General features: G+C 44.3%; 2 protein-coding genes across 3 annotated transcripts in view; one reads left to right on the top strand and one right to left on the bottom strand.

Annotated features, from left to right (window-relative positions):
- The first annotated feature begins 369 nt into the window (after positions 1-369).
- The window catches only part of LOC139749490 (uncharacterized), a 225,073-nt gene continuing 200,293 nt past the window's right edge, over positions 370-25,149 (top strand). For both annotated transcript variants that reach the window (XR_011712980.1, XM_071663411.1), the window contains exon 1: positions 370-471. The gene's annotated coding sequence lies outside the window, so the exon portion shown is untranslated. The remainder of the gene's footprint in view (positions 472-25,149) is intronic.
- Positions 16,125-25,149, bottom strand: part of LOC139749342 (ETS-related transcription factor Elf-5-like) — a 45,571-nt gene continuing 36,546 nt past the window's right edge. Inside the window, exons 4-5 of the mRNA XM_071663061.1 lie at positions 21,229-21,421; positions 16,125-17,151 (exon numbers count right to left, since the gene is read on the bottom strand). Of these exons, the coding sequence (XP_071519162.1) occupies positions 17,034-17,151; positions 21,229-21,421 (311 nt within the window). The 3' untranslated portion in view covers positions 16,125-17,033. The remainder of the gene's footprint in view (positions 17,152-21,228; positions 21,422-25,149) is intronic.

Here is a 25,149-nt window from a genome sequence, read left to right as displayed (position 1 = left end):
AGATGTATAGGTATGTATATGTGCGTGTGTGGATGCGTATGTATATACATGTGTATGTGGGTGGGTTGGGCCATTCTTTCGTGTTTCCTTGCGATACCTCGCTAACGCGGGAGACAGCGACAAAGTATAATATGCATACTGAAATAGATGGTACTTGTATGTGATATCTTATTTTTAACTTATAATTCTTATACTTTCTGATCTTGAATTGGGCCTCTAGCTATAAAGAATTTAATTTTGTATCGTATACAATTTGATAAAAGCATCATCTTATGGGAAATTAGTACATCGATGTATAATTGGATTATCACAAGTTCTTCAATGATGTATATTACTTCGTGACTGATGGTTCTGGTATCTCCTCCCTCAGTGTGTGTGTGTGTGTGTGTGAGGGAACGGGCTCCTATCCTTCCCTTCCAGCAGGCACTCGCGCTCAACTTGCAAGCGAGGCCACGCCCTCGGCTATCTAAGGTAGGTCTAGCCAACCACGTTCGTCCGTCGTTCACAGACAGTGAGACGAAGGGACGCACATGCCTCGTAGGGTCTATATATATATATATATATATATATATATATATATATATATATATATATATATATATATATATATATACTTTACCCTAAAAATTATTTTTAGTAGTTCTACTAGTAGTAGTAATGATAGTAAAATGAAATGTTTTTAATGTTACTGCACAAACAACTGGGCATAAACAACGATTTCTTTTTATTTTCGAATTTGTGTTTTACATTGATATAAGTTTAAAGTCCCACTTTAGTGGTTTGGCTTGTAGCGGCTCCAGCTCCGCTAGAATTGTAACACTAGATAAGCATTATTGGTAAACAGCAGCCTGACGACAGTCAACCCCAGTCCTATTTCTCGACTGCGTCTTTGGAGGAACAGGTAAGTGAAAGGTGCAGGTTGGTGGTCGTTGGAGGAACAGGTAAGTGAAAGGTGCAGGTTGGTGGTCGTTGGAACTTTGCAGGAGGTCGATAGGTGGCAAGGGGTCGACAGACGGTTGTTAAATTTATTCATGGGGTAAAAAATCTTTGCAAGTTTAATTAATCAAACATAAAATAAAGGAAAATTAGAGCAGGCTTCTGTTCCTCATACAGTAAGATGCAAGACTATGAATGAGTTCCATTTAGCCCATCCATCTCATTTTGGATGTAAACTTCTTCGATTAGAAATGATTTTTCATCAGCTGGTTTTGTTTTACACGTCCAATTTTGCTCATTTAGTTATATATATATATATATATATATATATATATATATATATATATATATATATATATATATATATATATATATATATATATATGGCCACATTCGTTCACACTCAGTCTCTAGCTGTCATGTATAATGCACCGACACCACACCTTCTTTTCCACATCCAGGCCCCACAAAACTTTCCATGGTTTACCCCAGACGCTTCACGCCCTGGTTCAATCCATTGACAGCACGTTGACCCCGGTATACCACATCATTCCAATTCACTCTATTCCTTGCACGCCTTTCATCCTCCTGCAGGTTCAGGCCCCGATCACTCAAAATCTTTTTCACTCCATCCTTCCACTTCCAATTTGGTCTCCCATTTCTCGTTTCCTCCTCCTCTGACATATATCCTCTTTGTCAATCTTTCCTCCATGTGACCAAACCATTTCAATACACCCTCTTCTGCTCTCTCAACCACACTCTTATTACCAAACATCTCTCTTACCCGTTCATTACTTACTCGATCAAACCGCCTCACACCACATATTGTCCTCAAACATCTCATTTCCAACACATCCACCCTCCTCCGCACAATTCTATTTATAGCCCACGCTTCGCAACCATATAGCATTGATGAAACCACTGTTCTTTCAAACATACCCATTTTTGCTTTCCGAGATAACGTTCTCGCCTGGTGATTGGGAATGCCTGGTTTACAAAGAGGAATATACATAAGTATACCTACGTGAGTAGGAGACATGGCCAGAGAGCGTTATTGGATTGTGTTAATTGATAGGCGTGTAACAAAGAGACTTTTGGATGTTAATGTGCTGAGACGGGCAGCTGGAGGGATGTCTGATCACTATCTTGTGGAGGCAAATGTGAAGATTTGTAAAGGTTTTCAGAAGAAGAGAGAATGTTTGGGAGAAGAGAGTGGCGAGAGTAAGTGAGCTTGGAAAGGAGACTTGTCTGAGGAAGTATCAAGAGAGATTGAGTGCAGAATGGCAAAAGTCGAGAGCAAATGAGGTAAGGGGAGAGGTGGAGGAATGGGACGTATTTAGGGAAGCAGTGATGGCTTGGGCAAAAGATGCCTGTGGCATGAGGAAGGTGGGAGGTGGGTAGATTAGAAAGGGTAGTGATTGGTGGGATGAAGTAAGATTGTTAGTGGAAGAGAAGAGACAGGCGTTTGGACGATTTTTGCAGGGAAGTAGTGCAAATGACTGGGAGATGTATAAAAGGGAGCGGGAGGAGGTCAAGAGAAATGTGCAAGAGGTGAAAATGAGGGAAAATGAGAGTTGGGGTGAGAGAATATCATTAGATTTTAGGGAGAATAAAAAATGTTTTGCAAGGAGGCAAATAAAGTGCGTAAGACAGGAGAACAAATGGGAATATCGGTGAAGGGGGCAAATGGGGAGGTTATAACAAGTAGTGATGAAGTGAGAAGGAGATGGAGTGAGTATTTTGAAGGTTTGTTGAATGTGTTAGAGAGAGTGGCAGATATAGGGTGTTTCAGTCGGTGTGCGAAGTGAGAGGATTAGGGAGAATGGTTTGGTAAACAGAGAAGAGGCAGTGAAAGCTTTGCGAAAGATGAAAGCCGGCAAGACTGCGGGTTTGGATGGTATTGCAGTGGAATCTATTAAAAAAGGGGATGATTGTGTTGTTGATTCGTTGGCAAGGATATTCAATGTATGTATGGCTCATGGTGAAGTGTCTGAGGATTGGCGGAATGCGTGCATAGTGCCATTGCACAAAGGCGAAGGGGATAGAGGTGGGTGTTCAAATTACAGAGGCATAAGTTTGTTGAGTATTCCTGGGAAATTACATGGGAGGGTATTTATTGAGAGGGTAAAGGCATGTACAGAGCATCAGATTGGGGAAGTGCAGTGTGGTTTCAGAAGTGGTGGAGGATGTGTGGGTCAAGTGTTTGCTTTGAAGAATGTATATGATAAGTACTTAGAAAAAGAGATGGATTTGTATGTAGCATTTATGGATCTGGCGAGGGCATATGATAGGGTTGATAGAGATGCTTGTGGAAGGTTTTAAGAGTATATGATGTGGAAGGTAAGTTGCTAGAAGCAGTGAAAAGTTTTTACCAAGAATGTAAGGCATGTATACGAGTAGGAAGAGAGGAATGTGATTGGTTCCCAGTGAATGTCGGTTTGCGGCAGGGGTGCGTGATGTCTCCATGGTTGTTTAATTCATTTATGGATGGGGTGGTTAGGGAGCTGAACGCAAGAATTTTGGAGAGAGGGGCAAGTATGCAGTCTGTTGTGGATGAGAGGGCTCGGTAAGTGAGTCAGTTGTTGTTCGCTGATGATACAGCGCTGTTGGCTGATTTGAGTGAGAAACTGCAGAAGTTGGTGACTAAGTTTGGTAAAGTGTGTGAAAGCAGAAAGTTGATAGTAAATGTAAATAAGAGCAAGATTATTAGGTTCAGTAGGGTTGAGGTACGAGTTGATTGGGAGGTAAGTTTGAATGGAGAAAAACTGGAGGAAGTAAAATGTTTTAGATATCTGGGAATGGACTTAGCAGCGGAAGCGACCATGGAAGCGGAAGTGAGTTACAGGATGGGGAAGGGGGCGAAGTTCTGGGAGCGTTGAAGAATGTTTGGAAGGCGAGAACGTTATCTCTGAGAGCAAAAATGGGTATGTTTGAAGGAACAGTGGTTCCAACAATGTTATATGGTTGCGAGGCATGGGCTCCTCCGCTAACATCCAATCTCTGTGTATGTGTAATGTAATGCACCGAAACAACAACTACCTCTGTATAACCAGCCCCATAGACCTTTCCATGGTTTACCCAGGCCGCTCCACGTGCCCTGTTCACACACACACACACACACATGTATGGTGACGGGACGTCGCTGTCGCTCTTTAAGTAGAGGGAGGATCGAGACGATAAGCATAATGTTGCAGTGCTTGCGCTGATGACTTGGAGTCCGTGTATTATCACGGGCTTCGAGTGCGTGGTGGCTGCGTGTTCCAGGGCTTTGGAGATGGCTACCAGCTCTGTCTGTAGTGTGGAGCAGCCATCTGGCAGCCTCCAGAGGCGAGTATGACCTTGGGTGTGGAAGGCCGCTCCCGACTTTCTCTCATCTGTCTGGTCCATTGAGCCGTCTGTGAAGTATGCTACAGCTTCAGCAGGTGTCTCGGTGGCCATGGTTCTCAAAGCCAGTCTTTTCAGGTCTTCCTGCTGGAGGCTGGACTTCTTGTCTCCCAATGTTGTGACTGCGAAGGTGGCTGTTGGAGGGTCCCATGGAGGCGGTAAACTATACCGATGGTGTGGTGTGGTGAAAGGCTTGGATGGCATTGGCCGCCTAGTGCGTCCAGGAGATTCCTCGTACCCTTTGGTCTAGGTGAAGGGCAGTCCGAACTTTGGCCTTCGTGGTTTTAGGCTTATGTGACCTCCAGATCTAAGCTAGAGTCAACGCTGTCGTTTGCTTGACTCTTGCTGCTAGGGGTGGCAGCTCAGTCTCCATCCGCATGTTGCAGATCCTGGTCCACATGGGAGCTCCCAGCATGGTGCTGAGTGCATCATTTTGGATGACCTCCATGTTGGTCACCTGGTCATCCCTCAGGCCAATGAGTGCTGGAGCATAGCAGTCTACCAGCGATCTGATGGCGGCGGTGTAGTAGGTCTTGAGCACCTCCATGTTAGCCCCAGCGGCTGGGCCTGTCAGCGACCTCTTTATGTTTCCTCTGTCTTGTGTTCTTTGTCGGAGATACTGAAGCTGCCTCCTGAAGCTGAGGTTTCGGACAAACCTCACTCCAAGACACTGGCGGGTGTCGGCCCAGGTTACCGGCGTTCCCTGAATGGAGAGCATCCTGTCTGGCCAGCCTCGTGGAGCAGAGGGCCATCGCCCTTGTTTTGGCAGGGTTGATCTTGAGGCCCAGTCTGCTGCACTCTTTTTTTGGCAGGGTTGATCTTGAGGCCCAGTCTGTTGCACTCTTTTTCAACCAGCTTGAGTGCGTGTTGGGCGTTGGCGAATCTCTTGCGCCCTCGCAGTATCAGCTGGAGATTATTGGCGTAACGGTTTTTCCATTCCAGTGGAAGTTTTTATGCTGTCCACGAGGCGTTGATGACCTGCAGCAGTGGCTCGTGTCCAGCTTCTCCAGCTTGGCGTAAGCATGGAGTAAGTATTTCTGTCGGCCCTTGGTGCTGTGTCCATGCTCCGTTTCATAACTTTTTGCAGTTCTTGCTTGTTGAAGGCCCTGTCCGTCGTGTCTTTTCTGCTGTTTGCCTCCCGTATGCGTTGTGTCCTACCCTGTCCGAGTCTTTTATGTGTTTCTTCTGCCTGTGTAGGCTGCTTGGTCGGAGAAGAGACCCGCAAGCCTCTCTGCCTGGGGTGAGCCGGTGGTGGCGGTACAGTCTTGCCAGATGCTCTCTTGATCTTGCCCCACATTCTGCCGAGGGAGGTGTGCTCGTTCAGCTCAGAGCACCATTTAAGCCAGCTTGCCTTCTTGATTCCTCTAGTTTCTTTGGTGTGCTGGATTGTATCGTGTAGAAGGTGTCTGTTTGCATCAGTGGGGTGTTTTCTGTATACTTTTCTAGCCTTGTTTACCCTGTTGTTGAGCTCCTTCACTCTGCTGCAGTAGTACCAATGGTCTTGGTGTCGTCTGGCTGAGGGCTAGGTCTTGGGTATGGCCAGGTCTACTGCATCTTGAAGGGCTCGAACTAATTCCTCGTGTAAGCGACTGTCGTCTGTGTGTGTGATGCCCGCTTGCTGTTGGTGCTCATCTTGCCTTGTCTTAATCTTGCTTCTGAAAAGTTCCAGTTGGCTTTTTGAGTGTTGTACCTCCATCTCATTGATGGAGGCGGAGGGAGCTTGACCGATAAAATGGTCAGCGTGGCAAAGTGGTTGCTGGTGAGAGAAGGGTACAATTGCCAGCGGACTGAATCTTTTAGGAAGCGGAAGCGGAAGGTGAGGTCAAGTCTCCCTCCCCTGATGTAGGTTGGTTCGCCGCTGTTGAGGATGGTAATGCCTGGAGTGTCAAGCAGTGTGTGGTAGAGGTGTAGCCCATCCTCATTGGTGGTCCTCGTTGAGTTGAGGAAGGGATGGTGAGCATTGAAATCTCCCCTTACTAGCATAGCGTTGTGTGCGGCCGATGCAAATAATTCCGTGATTTCTAGAGAGCCCCTCTGGCTCTTGTAGATGTTATAGATGATGATGTCACGGTCCTGCAGTGTGACTCTTATGGCCTACGCTTCGACGTATCAGGTATCAGGTGCACGACCTCTATACTTGGGATGTGCGACCTGACTAGGATCATGCAGCTTCTAGTCGTTGCTTGACCAGTGCTTTCTATGCACCTTTTAGCCACTGAAGCGGAAGCTTTGGTTCTCCTGGAGGAGTGTCTTTTGAAGGAGTATGCTGTCGAGGCCTTCACTGTATGCTGCTGCTTGGAGGAGGTGTGTTTTGTTCTTTATTCCCTGAATATTCCATGACAGAATCTTAAAGGTGATGCTTCTGTCCATTTGTGAGCTGGACCTTGAGTTTTCGTGGTAGGAGGTTCCGGCTTGGTGACCAGCTGTATGAGGTCCATTTCCTCCACATCTTGTTACGGTTTCTCGCTGGCCTTCTCTTGACGCAGGGGTACAGTGAAGTGAACCTCCTGTTTGGGGAGCGTTGAGGCCTTCTCTTCTTTGCGGCTGCGGTTGTTCTCTCTCTTTAGGGTGGAGTGCACCTCGGCTGTTACTTTTATTTGTTCCAGCGCGGGTGTGGGGTCGTTAATTGGAAGGGGGGGGGGGGGGGGCTATGGGTTTGCTGGTTGTTGGCTGAAGCGGGGACTGTGGCCACTTGTCCAAGTACGCTCCCCATCAGGGCGGAGAGCTGTGTCGCTTGGATCCTGTGGCCCAGCAGTGCTGCCAGACCTTTTGCGAGGTTGGTCAGGACTTTGCTTAGGTCCGACACGTGGATCATTCCACTTGGGATCGGCAGGCCGTTCTTCGCCGATGTCTTGGGTGGCGCAGGAGGTTTCTCCTGTGTGGCAATGGGGGATGTCATAGGGAGCGCACGGAAGAGTTCTGCATTCCGTGGGGCCGGGATCTGCTACTGTTGCTGGCCACAAATGGAGATGCTGGGGGGGGGGGGGGTGCTGCTGACATGCGGTGGCTGTCCGTTTGGTGGGTGGAGGGGGCGCAGGCTTGGTGGCGTGCACCCTCTTCGTCCGCCTGGGGCGTCCTGGGAAACTGTTTCCCGAGGAGTCATGGCAGCGTTTCCTTATTCCCGTTTTCTCTTTACCCCATTGGTCGGCAGTGGCGGTGATGGTGGAATGATTGAAGACCGAGTCGATGGTCGCGGCATAGGCCGTGTTCAGAGAGGGGGCGTCGGTGTTCGCTTGTGGAACCTCGTTGCGAGGATCATGGGTCTCCACACTCCTGACGTCGCAGACGGGGGTCCTGGTTTGGAGAGCGTAAACCCTCCATAGTGGCCAGTCGGGTGATGCGCCCGACCAGCTGGGATCGTGGGTTCTAGACACACAACGGTCGATGCTTACACTGTAGTACTTTTGTGCGAACACTTCACTAAGTCACTGCTGCAATCCACTCTCACAGTCTGAACACTTCGCTACACTTGGTCACTGCTATAATCTACACTTATAGTTCGATGATCAAGCCTGTATCATTAGACTTCCCTTTTTAGTCGGTACACAATGTTTCAGTGTGTACCACTAGATATTACTAACTGGTGCACTGTATCTTACACTGTGGTCAATGCACAAGTGTTGAAGTCCTTAAAAGCACACAGGCAGCAGTGAGGCGGGGCTTCACTAATCCCCATGGAGAGCAGGTGAGCAGTGAGGTCTACTGATGACATGACGTGTCTGACCTTCCTCTCCTTACATGGTATGTGGACAGAGTTATATGGTGGATACTTCTTGATAATTATTTCAGTTAATAGTTTCTCACATTCAAATTGGCCAAAGGCCATATTTACATTATGATCAAATGTGCCAGAGATCATACATGATTCAGTTACATTTCTTTCACCAAGACAATTTGATTTAGCTATGGTCTTAACTCCTTTCCAGTCGATATGGTGATCAAACGCAGGTTTATGGTGGAATAAGCCATTGTTCTGTTGGGCTATCGTAACTCTATACTTATGTTGTGAGATTCTAGTCGTCAATCTTTCCCCGATTGTCCAATATAAGATTGGATACAGTCTTTACATGGGAATATATATATATATATATATATATATATATATATATATATATATATATATATATATATATATATATCTTTTCTTTTTTTTCATACTACTCGCCACTTCCCGCACCAGCGAGGTAGCGTTGAGAACAGAGGACTGGGCCCTTGAGGGAATATCCTCACCTGGGCCCCTTCTCTGTTCCCCTTCTCTTTTGGAAAATTAAAAAAAAAGTGAGAGGGGAGGATTTCCAGCCCCCCGCTCCCTTCCCTTTTATTGGGAAGGATCACAATTTTGCGCGTATTCCTGTGAGTCCACGGGGAAAATGAAACACGATAAGTTCCCAAGTGCACTTTCGTGTGATAATCACATCATCAAGGAAAACACAAGAAAGAAATATAACAGTCAGTTGATATGCAACGAAGAGGCGTAGCTAGGACACCATTTGGTAAACATGCGACTGTCCGAGACAGACAGACAACGAGCGTATGGTAAATTTATGATTCGCTCCTTGTCTGTCTTGGACAATCGCATGTTTACCAAATAACGTCCTAGCTACATCTCTTCGTTGCATACAAATTGCCTGTTATATTTCTCTCATGTGTCTCCCCTGATGATGATGATATTACACGAAAGTGCTCTCGGGAACTTATCGTGTTTCATCTTCCCCGTGGACTCATAGGAATATTGTGTGTGTGTGTGTATATGTGCGTATGTATGTGTATGTGTGTGTATGTGTATATGTATATATATATGTATATTATCCCTGGGGATAGGGGTGAAAGAATACTTCCCACGTATTCCTCGCGTGTCGTAGAAAGCGACTAGAGGGGACGGGAGCGGGGGGCCAGAAATCCTCCCCTCCTTGTATTAACTTTCTAAAATGGGAAACAGAAGAAGGAGTCACGCGGGGAGTGCTCATCCTCCTCGAAGGCTCAGAGTGGGGTGCCTAAATGTGTGTGGATGTAACCAAGATGTGAAAAAAGGAGAGATAGGTAGTATGTTTGAGGAAAGGAACCTGGATGTTTTGGCTCTGAGTGAAACGAAGCTCAAGGGCAAAGGGGAAGAGTGGTTTGGGAATGTCTGGGGAGTAAAGTCAGGGGTTAGTGAGAGGACAAGAGCAAGGGAAGGAGTAGCAATACTCCTGAAACAGGAGTTGTGGGAGTATGTGATAGAGTGTAAGAAAGTAAATTCTCGATTAATATGGGTAAAACTGAAAGTTGATGGAGAGAGGTGGGTGATTATTGGTGCATATGCACCTGGGCATGAGAAGAAAGATCAAGAGAGGAAAGTGTTTTGGGAGCAGCTGAATGAGTGTGTTAGTGGTTTTGATGCACGAGACCGGGTCATAGTGATGGGTGATTTGAATGCAAAGGTGAGTAATGTGGCAGTTGAGGGAATAATTGGTATACATGGGGTGTTCAGTGTTGTAAATGGAAATGGTGAAGAGCTTGTAGATTTATGTGCTGAAAAAGGACTGATGATTGGGAATACCTGGTTTAAAAAGCGAGATATACATAAGTATACTTATGTAAGTAGGAGAGATGGCCAGTGAGCGTTATTGGATTACGTGTTAATTGACAGGCGTGCGAAAGAGAGACTTTTTGGATGTTAATGTGCTGAGAGGTGCAACTGGAGGGATGTCTGATCTTTATCTTGTGGAGGCTAAGGTGAAGATTTGTATGGGTTTTCAGAAAAGAAGAGTGAATGTTGGGGTGAAGAGGGTGGTGAGAGTAAGTGAGCTTGAGAAGGAGACCTGTGTGAGGAAGTACCAGGAGAGACTGAGTACAGAATGGAAAAAGGTGAGAACAATGGAAGTAAGGGGAGTGGGGGAGGAATGGGATGTATTTAGGGAATCAGTGATGGATTGCGCAAAAGATGCTTGTGGCATGAGAAGAGTGGGAGGTGGGTTGATTAGAAAGGGTAGTGAGTGGTGGGATGAAGAAGTAAGAGTATTAGTGAAAGAGAAGAGAGAGGCATTTGGACGATTTTTGCAGGGAAAAAATGCAATTGAGTGGGAGATGTATAAAAGAAAGAGACAGGAGGTCAAGAGAAAGGTGCAAGAGGTGAAAAAAAGGGCAAATGAGAGTTGGGATAAGAGAGTATCATTAAATTTTAGGGAGAATAAAAAGATATTCTGGAAGGAGGTAAATAGAGTGCGTAAGACAAGGGAGCAAATGGGAACTTCGGTGAAGGGCGCAAGTGGGGAGGTGATAACAAGTAGTGGTGATGTGAGAAGGAGATGGAGTGAGTATTTTGAAGGTTTGTTGAATGTGTTTGATGATAGAGTGGCAGATATAGGGTGTTTTGGTCGAGGTGGTGTGCAAAGTGAGAGGGTTAGGGAAAATGATTTGGTAAACAGAGAAGAGGTAGTGAAAGCTTTGCGGAAGATGAAAGCCGGCAAGGCAGCAGGTTTGGATGGTATTGCAGTGGAATTTATTAAAAAAGGGGGTGACTGTATTGTTGACTGGTTGGTAAGGTTATTTAATGTATGTATGACTCATGGTGAGGTGCCTGAGGATTGGCGGAATGCGTGCATAGTGCCATTGTACAAAGGCAAAGGGGATAAGAGTGAGTGCTCAAATTACAGAGGTATAAGTTTGTTGAGTATTCCTGGTAAATTATATGGGAGGGTATTGATTGAGAGGGTGAAGGCATGTACAGAGCATCAGATTGGGGAAGAGCAGTGTGGTTTCATAAGTGGTAGAGGATGTGTAGATCAGGTGTTTGCTTTGAAGAATGTATGTGAGAAATACTTAGAAAAGCAAATGGATTTGTATGTAGCATTTATGGATCTGGAGAAGGCATATGATAGAGTTGATAGAGATGCTCTGTGGAAGGTATTAAGAATATATGGTGTGGGAGGAAAGTTGTTAGAATCAGTGAAAAGTTTTTATCGAGGATGTAAGGCATGTGTACGTGTAGGAAGAGAGGAAAGTGATTGGTTCTCAGTGAATGTAGGTTTGCGGCAGGGGTGTGTGATGTCTCCATGGTTGTTTAATTTGTTTATGGATGGGGTTGTTAGGGAGGTAAATGCAAGAGTTTTGGAAAGAGGGGCAAGTATGAAGTCTGTTGGGGATGAGAGAGCTTGGGAAGTGAGTCAGTTGTTGTTCGCTGATGATACAGCGCTGGTGGCTGATTCATGTGAGAAACTGCAGAAGCTGGTGACTGAGTTTGGAAAAGTGTGTGGAAGAAGAAAGTTAAGAGTGAATGTGAATAAGAGCAAGGTTATTAGGTACAGTAGGGTTGAGGGTCAAGTCAATTGGGAGGTGAGTTTGAATGGAGAAAAACTGGAGGAAGTGAAGTGTTTTAGATATCTGGGAGTGGATCTGGCAGCGGATGGAACCATGGAAGCGGAAGTGGATCATAGGGTGGGGGAGGGGGCGAAAATTCTGGGGGCCTTGAAGAATGTGTGGAAGTCGAGAACATTATCTCGGAAAGCAAAAATGGGTATGTTTGAAGGAATAGTGGTTCCAACAATGTTGTATGGTTGCGAGGCGTGGGCTATGGATAGAGTTGTGCGCAGGAGGATGGATGTGCTGGAAATGAGATGTTTGAGGACAATGTGTGGTGTGAGGTGGTTTGATCGAGTGAGTAACGTAAGGGTGAAGAGAGATGTGTGGAAATAAAAAGAGCGTGGTTGAGAGAGCAGAAGAGGGTGTTTTGAAGTGGTTTGGGCACATGGAGAGGATGAGTGAGGAAAGATTGACCAAGAGGATATATGTGTCGGAGGTGGAGGGAACGAGGAGAAGAGGGAGACCAAATTGGAGGTGGAAAGATGGAGTGAAAAAGATTTTGTGTGATCGGGGCCTGAGCATGCAGGAGGGTGAAAGGAGGGCAAGGAATAGAGTGAATTGGAGCGATGTGGTATACCGGGGTTGACGTGCTGTCAGTGGATTGAAGCAGGGCATGTGAAGCGTCTGGGGTAAACCATGGAAAGCTGTGTAGGTATGTATATTTGCGTGTGTGGACGTATGTATATACATGTGTATGGGGGGGGGGGGGGTGGGGCCATTTCTTTCGTCTGTTTCCTTGCGCTACCTCGCAAACCCGGGAGACAGCGACAAAGTATAATAAAAAAAAATAATATATATATATATATATATATATATATATATATATATATATATATATATATATATATATGTGTGTGTGTGAGAAACTGCAGAAGCTGGTGACTGAGTTTGGTAAAGTGTGTGAAAGAAGAAAGTTAAGAGTAAATGTGAATAAGAGCAAGGTTATTAGGTACAGTAGGGTTGAGGGTCAATTCAATTGGGAGGTGAGTTTGAATGGAGAAAAACTGGAGGAAGTGAAGTGTTTTAGATATCTGGGAGTGGATCTGGCAGCGGATGGAACCATGGAAGCGGAAGTGGATCATAGGGTGGGGGAGGGGGCGAAAATTCTGGGAGCCTTGAAGAATGTGTGGAAGGCGAGAACATTATCTCGGAAAGCAAAAATGGGTATGTTTGAAGGAATAGTGGTTCCAACAATTTTGTATGGTTGCGAGGCGTGGACTATGGATAGAGTTTTGCGCAGTTGGATGGATGTGCTGGAAATGAGATGTTTGAGGACAATGTGTGGTGTGAGGTGGTTTGATCGAGTAAGTAACGTAAGGGTAAGAGAGATGTGTGGAAATAGAAAGAGCGTGGTTGAGAGAGCAGAAGAGGGTGTTTTGAAATGGTTTGGTCACATGGAGAGAATGAGTGAGGAAAGATTGACCAAGAGGATATATGTGTCGGAGGTGGAGGGAACGGGGAGAAGAGGGAGACCAAATTGGAGGTGGAAAGATGGAGTGAAAAAGATTTTGTGTGATCGGGGCCTGAACATGCAGGAGGGTGAAAGGAGGGCAAGGAATAGAGTGAATTGGAGCGATGTGGTATACCGGGGTTGACGTGCTGTCAGTGGATTGAATCAAGGCATGTGAAGCGTCTGGGGTAAACCATGGAAAGCTGTGTAGGTATGTATATTTGCGTGTGTGGACGTATGTATATACATGTGTATAGAGGTGGGTTGGGCCATTTCTTTCGTCTGTTTCCTTGCGCTACCTCGCAAACGCGGGAGACAGCGACAAAGCAAAAAAAAAAAAAAAAAAAAAAAAAATATATATATATATATATATATATATATATATATATATATATATATATATATATATATATATATATATATATATATATTATCCCTGGGGATAGGGGAGAAAGAATACTTCCCACGTATTCCCTGCGTGTCGTAGAAGGCGACTAAAAGGGGAGGGAGCGGGGGGCTGGAAATCCTCCCCTCTCAATTTTTTTTAATTTTCCAAAAGAAGGAACAGAGAAGGGGGCCAGGTGAGGATATTCCCTCAGTTGCCCAGTTCTCTGTTCTTAACGCTACCTCGCTAACGCGGGAAATGGCGAATAGTTTAAAAATATATATATATATATATATATATATATATATATATATATATATATATATATATATATATATATATATATTATTTTTTCATATTCGCCATTTCCCGCGTTAGCGAGGTAGCTTTAAGAACAGAGGACCGAGGCCTTGAGGGAATATCCTCACCTGGCCCCCTCCGTTCCCTCCCTTGGAAAATTACATATATATTAAATATATATATATATATATATATATATATATATATATATATATATATATATATATATATATATATATATATGAATAATTATCATTATTGTTATCATCATTCATTGTCCCTAAACCTGGGGCCTCAGGGTAATTGGAAGCTGGCCAGGGATCTAAGCCTCGGGGGGTGGGGTATTTCAGGGTGGGAGGAGCCTTAAGATCATAGGAGGTTGGCCTGAGGGCGGAGTCTCAGGGCGTTAGGAAGCTGCTACGCCATGGGCGGAGCCTCAGACTTTTAGGAGGCCGGCTTGTGGGGCGGAGCCTCAGATTGTGACGCGAGTGGCCTAGGGCGAAGCTCAGGGTGATAGGAAGCTGCTGGTCCATGGGCGGAGCCTGAAGCTCTTTGGAGGCCGGCCCGTGGAATGGAGCGTCAGGATCATAGTAGAGGAAGAGCTAGTAGTATTCGTAGGGTCATGTTTGTGTCCAGAGGAACAATATGAGATCAGTATGAAAATTTAAACATAAAGTAGAACTATTATGGACGTGGAATTATAAAAACCTGGTCCGGAGAATAACGCAGCGTGGTCAAATCCCGTTGCGATTATGATAGTAATAATGACACTTCGTTATAGATACTGGTACGGGATATATATTATCAGGGATGATTTGCTATGTAGCGAATAACAGACTTAAAATGATGTAACAAAAAATGTTTATAGATCAAACCAGAATATCTTTGAAGGAAAAAGGATAGAATACATGAGAACAGCTGCATATTTTTGCTGAGGCAGAATATTATAGAACATAATAGGTGGAGCTGCGAATACAATGTAATTTGCTGTTTGTATTTTTTTCACAAGTAAATGACAACAGGAACACTTATCATGTAGTGCACCATAAACACAGCTATGTTGTTCAGGTAAGCGTGAGGTTCTAAGCCAGACCGTAGATGATTGTGCAGAAGATGCCACGGCTCATGATGAGGGAGGGTCACAGTCTGCTCACCATCGGGCAGACTCCCTCTTATATATCATGAGGACCTGAGTTCCAACGGCCGTCGGTTCCATTACTGGGGACTGATCCTGAGCTCTCACACACCCTCACCTCTCCCCAGCTTTCACACACCCTCACCTCTCCCAAACTTTCACACACCCTCACCTCTTCCCAGCTTTCACACACCCTCACCTCTCCCCACGTGTGCATTTGATGGTACTACTACTCTGGTATACACTGTCGTGTATGGTGTACCATGACGGGTCCCGCTCATGTGACCTGATCATTCACTGCGTCACGTCACTCGTTTATTGTTGTCTTAGATATTGATTGATTTATACACGTGGAGCTGACGTTATGCACACATGGACTTCATCAGATATATGTCACTACAGATGGCATAGGAGATTGACCCTATTGGGCGGTAGGAGTGCCAGGTTTAGCGTGACCACTGACTGCCCTGTAAGCCGGGGGAAGGCCGATAACATTGTTCCATCTGGTGTCTCAATCTGATGATAGAGGTAGAAGTCATGTGGCGCTCAACATAACAGCACACCTGCAGAAAACGGTCAAAACAAATTAGGGAAAATTAGGAGACGTGCACTTTAGATGCACTAGCTACACGTGCGATGATAAAAGAACGCGGGGTCGGTGCACAGGGGGAAATGTGCTCGTGACAGCCTCTCGGTAAACACAGGCGAGATAACTCTTCCGTTATCGAACTGATGGGCGAAATATGGAAGATGTCCGTATGCAAACTGCCTACTGTTTTCCCTGCCGCACAGCATGATGATCACACATGTCCCTCAGATATGATCGTTGCTCCATTGCAGACGGACTGTCCGTGCCTGTGGGAGTCCTGGCTCTGGTGACAATCCATGTTCTTGTGTGGTCGGTCCTCGTAAACGCTGCTCGCAGCGGCGTACCGCGCCCGCTGGGTTAATCACGGCTGGGTACGTACAACTCGGCTGCTCTCTCTCTCTCTCTCTCTCTCTCTCTCTCTCTCTCTCTCTCTCTCTCTCTCTCTCTCTCTCTCTCTCTCCATATTACTAAGACTCTTCCAGTCTGGGACCCAGTCGAAATACAGAACACCAGGACTCCTGCAGACACATTGTCGGCTCGTTTCTCGTGTCGGGGATGACCCGAGCGCCTTAAAAACATTTTGCTGGGTCGAGAGAAAGTACAACTCGCTGGCATTGTGATAGACGTGACTGAGCTCTGTACTCTCCAGGCTAGGCAGGCTCCCGGCTCTATAGGGTCTGCTGGTGTGCGACTTACGTGAAAGAGTGATATTTCCTTTTGTCCTTGTGGTGTGTGCTTTGCTTGTGATGCTGTTGTGAGAGATTGCATGGCATTGAGATGAGAAATCATCCGCTTTTGAGCATGGGATCCAACAGGTATTATATGAATGGAAGGATTTTCTCAAATGATATTCAGCGCTGAAATTCGCTCTTTTATTGTTCATTTCGGCATTTGTAGCACCATGAGTATGTGCGTCGACCAAGATATCTTCAGGTGCAAACTCGTAAGAACACAGGTGTGGACAATGGTTACCCTGAATAGAATTTGAGTGTATTACATTTTGTGCCGAATACACTTAGGCATTTTTGCTTTGTATCAGTGATGGTGTCTGTGCTATCCACCACACAGCTGAGACAAGGCAGCACGTACACAGGCTTTATAGATAAAATGGTTCTTGCTAGTTACAGTGTTGCTCTTAAAGTTATGTTAGTAAAGTCTGAAGCAAGGATATCACTGCATTTGAATATCATTTTATAATATTGTACAAAGTTACCTCAATAATAACATTAAGTAAGAGAAAATTTGTACACTGTATATGTCCTGATGATCATATCATTGTAGAAAAAGGAAAGGGTTTTTATTCAGGGAAGAAAAATGATTTTAAAGGCATTTTGGTCTGGCAGACAACATTTGCGTGTACAATGTGCGTTATATTTACGAGGTTGCCGCTTCCCCACTCCGACACGCTTCACAGCTCCGAATGTTGTACGAGTGGCAGTATAGGACTATGGCATGGGCACTGCTGCGCCGTCAAGTACTGACTGACGTTCGACTGGGGGCAGTGTTGATGGCCTCAGCGACTTGTGCGTCCGCTCCTCAGGTCGTTGAGATAACGCAGAGCGCTGTTGCCCAAACCATACACTAGCTGCCTCTCCCTCACGGACACCAGGTTCCTGCTTTTGTAGTGATGTCTGCAACAGGCCACAATTTTCCTTGATTATTATTGATCCGTAGCTTGATAAGATGGCTGGCTACTTTGTTTCTCTCTCTCTCTCTCTCTCTCTCTCTCTCTCTCTCTCTATATATATATATATATATATATATATATATATATATATATATATATATAGTTCTCCATTGCTACAGCACTGGTGGCTTGTTCGAGTGAGAAACTGCAGAAGTTGGTGAATGAGTTTGAAAAAGTATGTGAAAGGAGAAAGTTGAGAGTAAATATGAATAAGAGTGAGGTTATTAGGTTCAGCAGGGTTGAGGGACAAGTTAGTTGGGATTTAAGTTTGAATGGAGAAAAATTGGTGGAAGTGAAGTGTTTTAGATATCTGGGAGTGGACTTTGCAGCTGATGGAGCCATGGAAACGGAAGTATGTCAGGATGGGGAAGAGGGCGAAGGTTGTGGGAACGATGCAGAATGTGTGGAAGGAGAGAACGTTATTTCGGAGAGCAAAAATGGGTATGTTTGAAGAATTAGTAGTTCCAGCAATATTATATGGTTGTAAGGATCGGAGGAGAACGGATGTTTTGGAATTAGGACAATATATGGTGTGAGGTAGCTTGATAGAGTAAGTAATGAAAGGGTAAGAAGATGAGTGTAAATAAAAATAGTGTGGTTAAGAGAGCAGAGGAGGGTGTGTTGAAATGGTTTGGACATGAGGAGAGAATGAGTGAGGAAAGACTGACAAAGAGGATATATGTGTCAGAGGTCGAGGGAACGAGAAGGAGCGGAAGACCAAATTGGATGTGGAAGGATGGAGTGAAAAAGATTTTGAGCGATCGGGGCCTGAACCTACTGGAGGGTGAGAGGCGTGCAAGGAATAGAGTGAATTGAAACGATGTGGCATATCGGGGTCGATGTGCTATCAATGGACTGAACTAGGGCATGTGAAATGTCTGGGGTAAACCATGTAAAGGCCTGTGGGGCCTGGATGTGTATAAAGAGCTGTGGTTTCGGTGCACTACACATGACAGCTGGAGATTTTTTGAGTGTGAAAGAATGTGGCTTTTTGTCTATTTTCCCGGCGCTACCTCGCTGAAGCAGGGGTTGGTGATGCTGTTTCCTGTGGGGCGGGATAGCACCGGGAATGGCTGAAGGCAAGCAAGTATGAATACATACATGTGTATACGTATATGTATATGTCTGTGCATGTGTATGTATATGTATGTATATGTGAATATGTGCGTGTATAGGCTTTTACATATGTTTATGTGTATATGAGTGGATGGGCCATTCTTCGTCCGCTTCCTGGCGCTACCTCGCTGACGCGGGGAACGGCGATCAAGTATGATGAATGAAAATAGACCATATATATATATATGTATATATATATATATATATATATATATATCATCCCTGGGGATAGGGGACAAAGAATACTTCCCACGTATTCCCTGCGTGTCGTAAAAGGCGACTAAAAGGGGAGGGAGCGGGGGGCTGGAAATCCTCCCCTCTCGTTTTTTTTTTTTTTTTTTTTTTTTTTTTTTTTTTCCAAAAGAAGGAACAGAGAATTGGGCCAGGTGAGGGTATTCCCTCAAAGGCCCAGTCCTCTGTTCTTAACGCTACCTCGCTAATGCGGGAAATGGCGAACAGTTTGAAAGAAGAAAGAAAAGAATATATATATATATATATATATATATATATATATATATATATATATATATATATATATATATATATATCCAATCTTGATCACCGTTACCCGCGTTTGCGAAGTAGCGCTAGGAACAGACGAAGAAAAGCCGCATTCGCACACATCCATTCTCTAGGTGTCATCTGAAATACACGGAAACCACAGTCTCCTGTCTACAACCAGACCTCACAGGCCTTTCCATGGTTTACCCTGGACGCTTCACATACCCTGGTTCAGTCCATCGACAGCATGTCTACCCTGATATACCATATCGTTCCAATTTACTTTATTCCGTGGACGCCTTTCACCCTCCTGCATGTTCATGTCCCGATCACTCAAAAACTTTTTCACTGCATCCTTCCACATCCACATTGGTCTCTCTGCTCTCTTTGTCCCTCCATTCCTGACACGTATATCGTATTTATCAACTTGTCCTTACTCATTCTGTTTATAGATTCAGACCATTTTAGCGCACCTTCAGCTTTCTCAACCATACGCTAATTACCACACATCTCTCTTACCCTTCCATTATTTACACGCTCAAGCCACATCACACCATATATTGCCCTCAGACATTTCATGTCTACACAACTACCCTCCGCATGTGTCCTCGTCTACGTGCCTATGCTTCACATTCATAAAACATTTTTCCGACTACTGTAGCTTCAGACATACTCAATGTCGCCCTCTCAAATAATAACTTATCTTTCTACAAATTTTTCAACGCTTCCAGAATCTTTGCCTCCTCACCGACACACTGTAGTCGAGAATGGCACAGCAGAGACGAAATTTTTGTGTTGGTGTTGGGATTTATAAACTTCATGAATTGTTTGCACTTGATGGGGCGGGTTGTTTCCGTGAAAAATGTAGTGATGCATGTTTAGAAAGAAAACATCCATCAAACAAAATTATCTAAATTGGCGCTGAATAGCGATTTCACCTTTATATATATATATATATATTTATATATATATATATATATATATATATATATATATATATATATATATATATATATATTTATGTGGAAGCGGAAGTGGATCATAGGGTGGGGGAGGGGGCGAAAATTTTGGGAGCCTTGAAAAATGTGTGGAAGTCGAGAACATTATCTTGGAAAGCAAAAATGGGTATGTTTGAAGGAATAGTGGTTCCAACAATGTTGTATGGTTGCGAGGCGTGGGCTATGGATAGAGTTGTGCGCAGGAGGATGGACGTGCTGGAAATGAGATGTTTGAGGAAAATGTGTGGTGTAAGGTGGTTTGATCGAGTAAGTAACGTAAGGGTAAGAGAGATGTGTGGAAATAAAAAGAGCGTGGTTGAGAGAGCAGAAGAGGGTGTTTTGAAATGGTTTGGGCACATGGAGAGAATGAGTGAGGAAAGATTGACCAAGAGGATATATGTGTCGGAGGTGGAGGGAACGAGGAGAAGAGGGAGACCAAATTGGAGGTGGAAAGATGGAGTGAAAAAGATTTTGTGTGATTGGGGCCTGAACATGCAGGAGGGTGAAAGGAGGGCAAGGAATAGAGTGAATTGGAGCGATGTGGTATACAGGGGTTGACGTGCTGTCAGTGGATTGAATCAAGGCATGTGAAGCGTCTGGGGTAAACCATGGAAAGCTGTGTAGGTATGTATGTTTGCGTGTGTGGACGTGTGTATGTACATGTGTATGGGGGGGGGGGGTTGGGCCATTTCTTTTGTCTGTTTCCTTGCGCTACCTCGCAAACGCGGGAGACAGCGACAAAGAAAAAAAAAAAAAAAAAAAAAAAAAAAAATATTTATTGGTATTATTACGCAACTCTAGCCCCATCCAGGGGTCACGATATGACCAAAATTGCGCTACACACAGTAGTACGGACATTGTGGACTCCTTTGAAACGATTTTTTTTTTTTTTTTCGAGAATCTAGTCGCGTCACTTGACGAAGATACAGCCTCGCGAAATGTGACTTTTAACTCGCGTTGCCACGATATTATGATACATGTATGGTATGCTCTATGTTGAAAATTTTAGTAGGCTTGAATAGATTTGTCAAGGTAAAGTTTTACTGTTCCGTGAAATGTGCTCTTGTGATTGCTTGAGGTATGCTCATTGACGTTTCTGATATACTGCCGCACCGTAAAACTGTCTGGACTTTACGTGGCTAACTTGTGAAATGTAAGTCGTGTACAGTTTACCTCACGGCAGATGTTTGGCATGATCAGCATCATGGTATTATTAGCATCGTAATTTGACAGTTGCTCAGATGCTTATACATTAAGATTTTTTTTTTTTTTGTAATTTATGGCTACGTGTTTGATTTTTTTTATTCCTATTCATTAATCGTACATTTATTTATCGGAAAGACTGTCTCTGCAAAAGTTATTCACATATTTGTTCTCCAAATAGACGAAGGTATATAGTAACCTACCTAAGTGAACGTGCGAAGTTGGTGTAGCTAAGGTTAGGATTGCCGGACCGTCTTCCCCATATGCGCGTAATCAGTTCGTGATTTATGAGGCGGAAGGTGCCCTCCGACTCTTCCTCCCACATCACCAAACTTGGGTTGGACGACGGGTTCTCCAGCAGGCGAACTAGGAACTCCCACACCTTAGGGCCTCGTTCTGCGGGCAAGGAAATAGTGGTTACAGACGGAGGAGTGGTTGTTGCGCAGGTGTCACTGGTGGATGGTTCGTTCAGAGTGACTTGACAACTAAACGGTCATAGCTGGTGACGGAGTGAATTACCCAGTGTTCAAGAGGAGGAGAAGGAGGAGTTGAAAAGTTGGGGGATGTCCATGAGTTCAGGGTATGGATGAATTGTAGTTAAGGATGAGGGTAACAGGATCGACGGATTGATAAGTCGTTGTATGAGGGTAACGAGTATATTTGTGGGAGGGTGGTTACTCTAGGGGGAGATGGATGGATGAAGGAAAGACATATGAGGGAACAGTGATTCAAGCGTAGCAGTAGGGGTTGCTGAAGGCCACCAGAGTTGGATATCCACCGACGACAGCAAGACCAGTTTCAAGAGAGAGAGAGAGAGAGAGAGAGAGAGAGAGAGAGAGAGAGAGAGAGAGAGAGAGAGAGAGAGAGAGGTGAACGGCAGGGTTAGTTTTCACGGAGCGTATATTGCTGAAAAAAAGTTTTATACTTTAGTACAGAAGAAACTCATTGCTCAGATCATTTGTGTGTGTGTGTGTGTGTGTGTGTGTGTGTGTGTGTGTGTTCACCATTGGAGAGGCAACTAATGTTGTAGCTGCAGCTACATTGCGGTTAAGTGATAGATAACAGTGTGTAACATGTTGATCTGCACAATCGAGATATGCTGTCACCAGTGAACAAAGTGACAGTAGATGAAGTGGTTGGTCTTTATAAGATTTACCTGAGAAGAATGAAACTAGAAATTAAGTAGTGAAGCTCTTCACCTTCCTTTTGCGTGAGTCGCACCCTCCATGGAAAGTTGGCCAGGATTGGAAGTGTGCCAGTGTAACACATGATACCAAAACTCTTCCTCGAAAATTATTGCCGTACTAGCTTCATGTTCCAAGTTGGCAAATTTGTGGAAACCAGAATGCCAGACAAGATTGTAAATCATTCACGGGTATCACCAGTGGTATACATGCCCCATCATTGTTGCTGGAACAGCCGGTCGTATCTGACCACATTGCTAGATTTATCTTAGTATATAATCAGCATACATGATGGAAGTGAAACGGCTTATGCTGTATACTTAGTATTTCCAAAAGCTGTAGATAAAGTCTCATATAGCGTGGCAATAGACAATGTCGCTGGAATGATTAAACGTGAGAAATGGAGTGCCACAGGGATTTGTCCTGCAGCCAATTCTCTCTCTAGGTATATTGAACTTACAATGGGCTTTATTGTAAGATATAAAGATTTGCAGGGGACTGTATGTTGTGAGGTAAGGCTACAACAGAAATCGATCGTCACCTGCTCTGAAGTGCCTTACAGATTTGACTCGTACAGAATGAATGATAATGTCGAGTAGTGCGAAGCTTTACACATCAACTGGGGGGGAAGCTGCAATATGAACTATCTTGAGCTTCATCGTAAACGAGGAAAAAGCTTTTGGCGTAACGGTTTCCAGCGATGTGCACACGTTGGCAGTGCGGCGAAGCAATCTTTCTACATGATGTAAACAATCTTGAGCTTCATAGTTCGGGTATCCGAATTCATGTGCGACAAAATAATCGTCATGCTGTAGTGTTGACTGGTGTGTTCTCTCCTGGACTATATTGTTCTGGTTGGGCCGCCCTACCGGGATATATAATATGATGAATATAGTAGGTGCGATATGTGTTTCTTGGTTCCTGGACTGAGAATGAATGGCTATGAAAGCCGTCTCGACTTTAGATGAACTTTGCCTTACTTAGGAAAGAGGAGGTTATGAAGTGATTCGAAATGGGTATGATGGCTTATTCAGTCTTAACCTGAGCTGGCTTTTAAAGCTAGATCTGTCTTGAGTTCACATAAAGTAATGGATGCGAACTCACAGGCAAGAGTTTTACCTCGAAAAGGCGAAATATTATTTCTTCACCGCAACTGTTAACACATGGAATGGTACAATTAGAGCAGTGGCTGAAAGTGATATCATAGATACACTTGAAAACAATCTAAGGTCTACAGCTAACGTTATTTGCACCTCCCTGGTTCAAAAAAACAAACAAAAAAACTAACAAAGATAAAGCTTTTCTTCTTTCTTTTTTTCTTGTATTACTACCAACAATAAACAGCCTCGAAAATCTTAATTGTTTGTTGTAGTTGAAGGAAAAATGGGAGTGTTGGGTGGCTGTTGGCAGTACCCTGAGAGTGGATGTGGCTTTTAGCAGCTTGACAATGACTTACCTCGTCCACGAGGCTCAGTGGTAATGGGTTTAATGGCCCAGTCCCACATGACCAGGTCCTCATTACCACCAGCCGCTTCAGCGAGTCCTGCAGCAGCTTCCGTCCCATGTATTGAGTCATATCCTGTGATGGGTTGGGTCCCGTATAATGGTAAGACATCTTCCCCGTATGATGTAGTAGGTTGGGATTCGTATGATGTTAAGACATCTTCCCCGTATGATGAAGTAGGTTGGGATTCGTATGATGTTAAGACATCTTCCCTGTATAATGTGTGAGGTTGGGGTCTGTGTGATGATGATTCACCTTGCTCACATCCTTCGACAGCTTCGCCATATCGTCCGCCAGCATCTTTTTCAAAATAACATGTAAGTTTGTCATCCAAAGTTACCACATAATCGAACTGCCTAGATGAGAATGAATTTATAACACATGCATTATTTTTTAGTCCCATAAGAAATCCAGCTATTATTTTTAGAAGACTAGGGGATCATTTTATGATACTTAGCATCGTATATACTAGGGAGTTGGGGGGACATTGGTTTAAGTGAGGAAGCGTAAACTAGAGAGTCAATCCAGGCTAGGATAAGCCTGTTATCGAACATATACACAGCCATACTGGGTTAGTGTTCCTTTTGTAAATCGGAAAAGGATTCAGACGGGAAGGTGACCAGATCATGAGGAAGGAGGGTAGAGAAGATGACTAGATCATGAGGAAGGAGGGTTGGGAAGGATCTAGATCATGAGGAAGGAGGGTTGGGAAGGAACTAGATCATGAGGAAGGAGTGTAGAGAAGGAACTAGATCATGAGGAAGGAGGGTAGAGAAGATGACTAGATCATGAGAAAGGAGGGTTGGGAAGGATCTAGATCATGAGGAAGGAGGGTTGGGAAGGAACTAGATCATGAGGAAGGAGGGTTGGGAAGGATCTAGATCATGAGGAAGTAGAGTCTTCATCAAAGGTGATAGACCAAGGATAGATAGATAGATAGATAGAGAGATAGATAGAGAGAGAGAGAGAGAGAGAGAGAGAGAGAGAGAGAGAGAGAGAGAGAGAGAGAGAGAGAGAGAAGGAATAATGATTACGAGAAGACAAGAAAAGGGAGATATGAAATGACAAGAGGACAAAACCTGTCCTGATTGGAATGTTAAATGATAGAAGTGTCAAAGTGATAGCGATGGATACGAATGCAGATGGACTAATTGTGAGTTGTAGCGAGCCGGAATTCCAAGGACGGTTGTGAATGTAGTGCATTTGTTGTTGTTCTTGGAGTTGCGCGTAGAAAAATTACTAGAGGGAGATCTTACTTGTTCTGTCCAGGGCGTTATATGGTATAGGAAGGAGGGATAGAGAAGACAGAGGAAGAAAAGGACTGACCCTCTTGATAAGAGAGTCTTAGTTTCGACAAATACCGGAAAAAAGGTTTATTAGTGTTTTTACGAACCATACCGCTTATGCAAGGGTAATAATGAAGGAACAGAGTGTCG

The sequence above is a fragment of the Panulirus ornatus genome, chromosome 7 (assembly GCF_036320965.1).
Source record: "Panulirus ornatus isolate Po-2019 chromosome 7, ASM3632096v1, whole genome shotgun sequence".
Lineage (NCBI taxonomy): Eukaryota > Metazoa > Arthropoda > Malacostraca > Decapoda > Palinuridae > Panulirus > Panulirus ornatus.
This window is presented reverse-complemented; position numbering and strand designations above follow the sequence as displayed.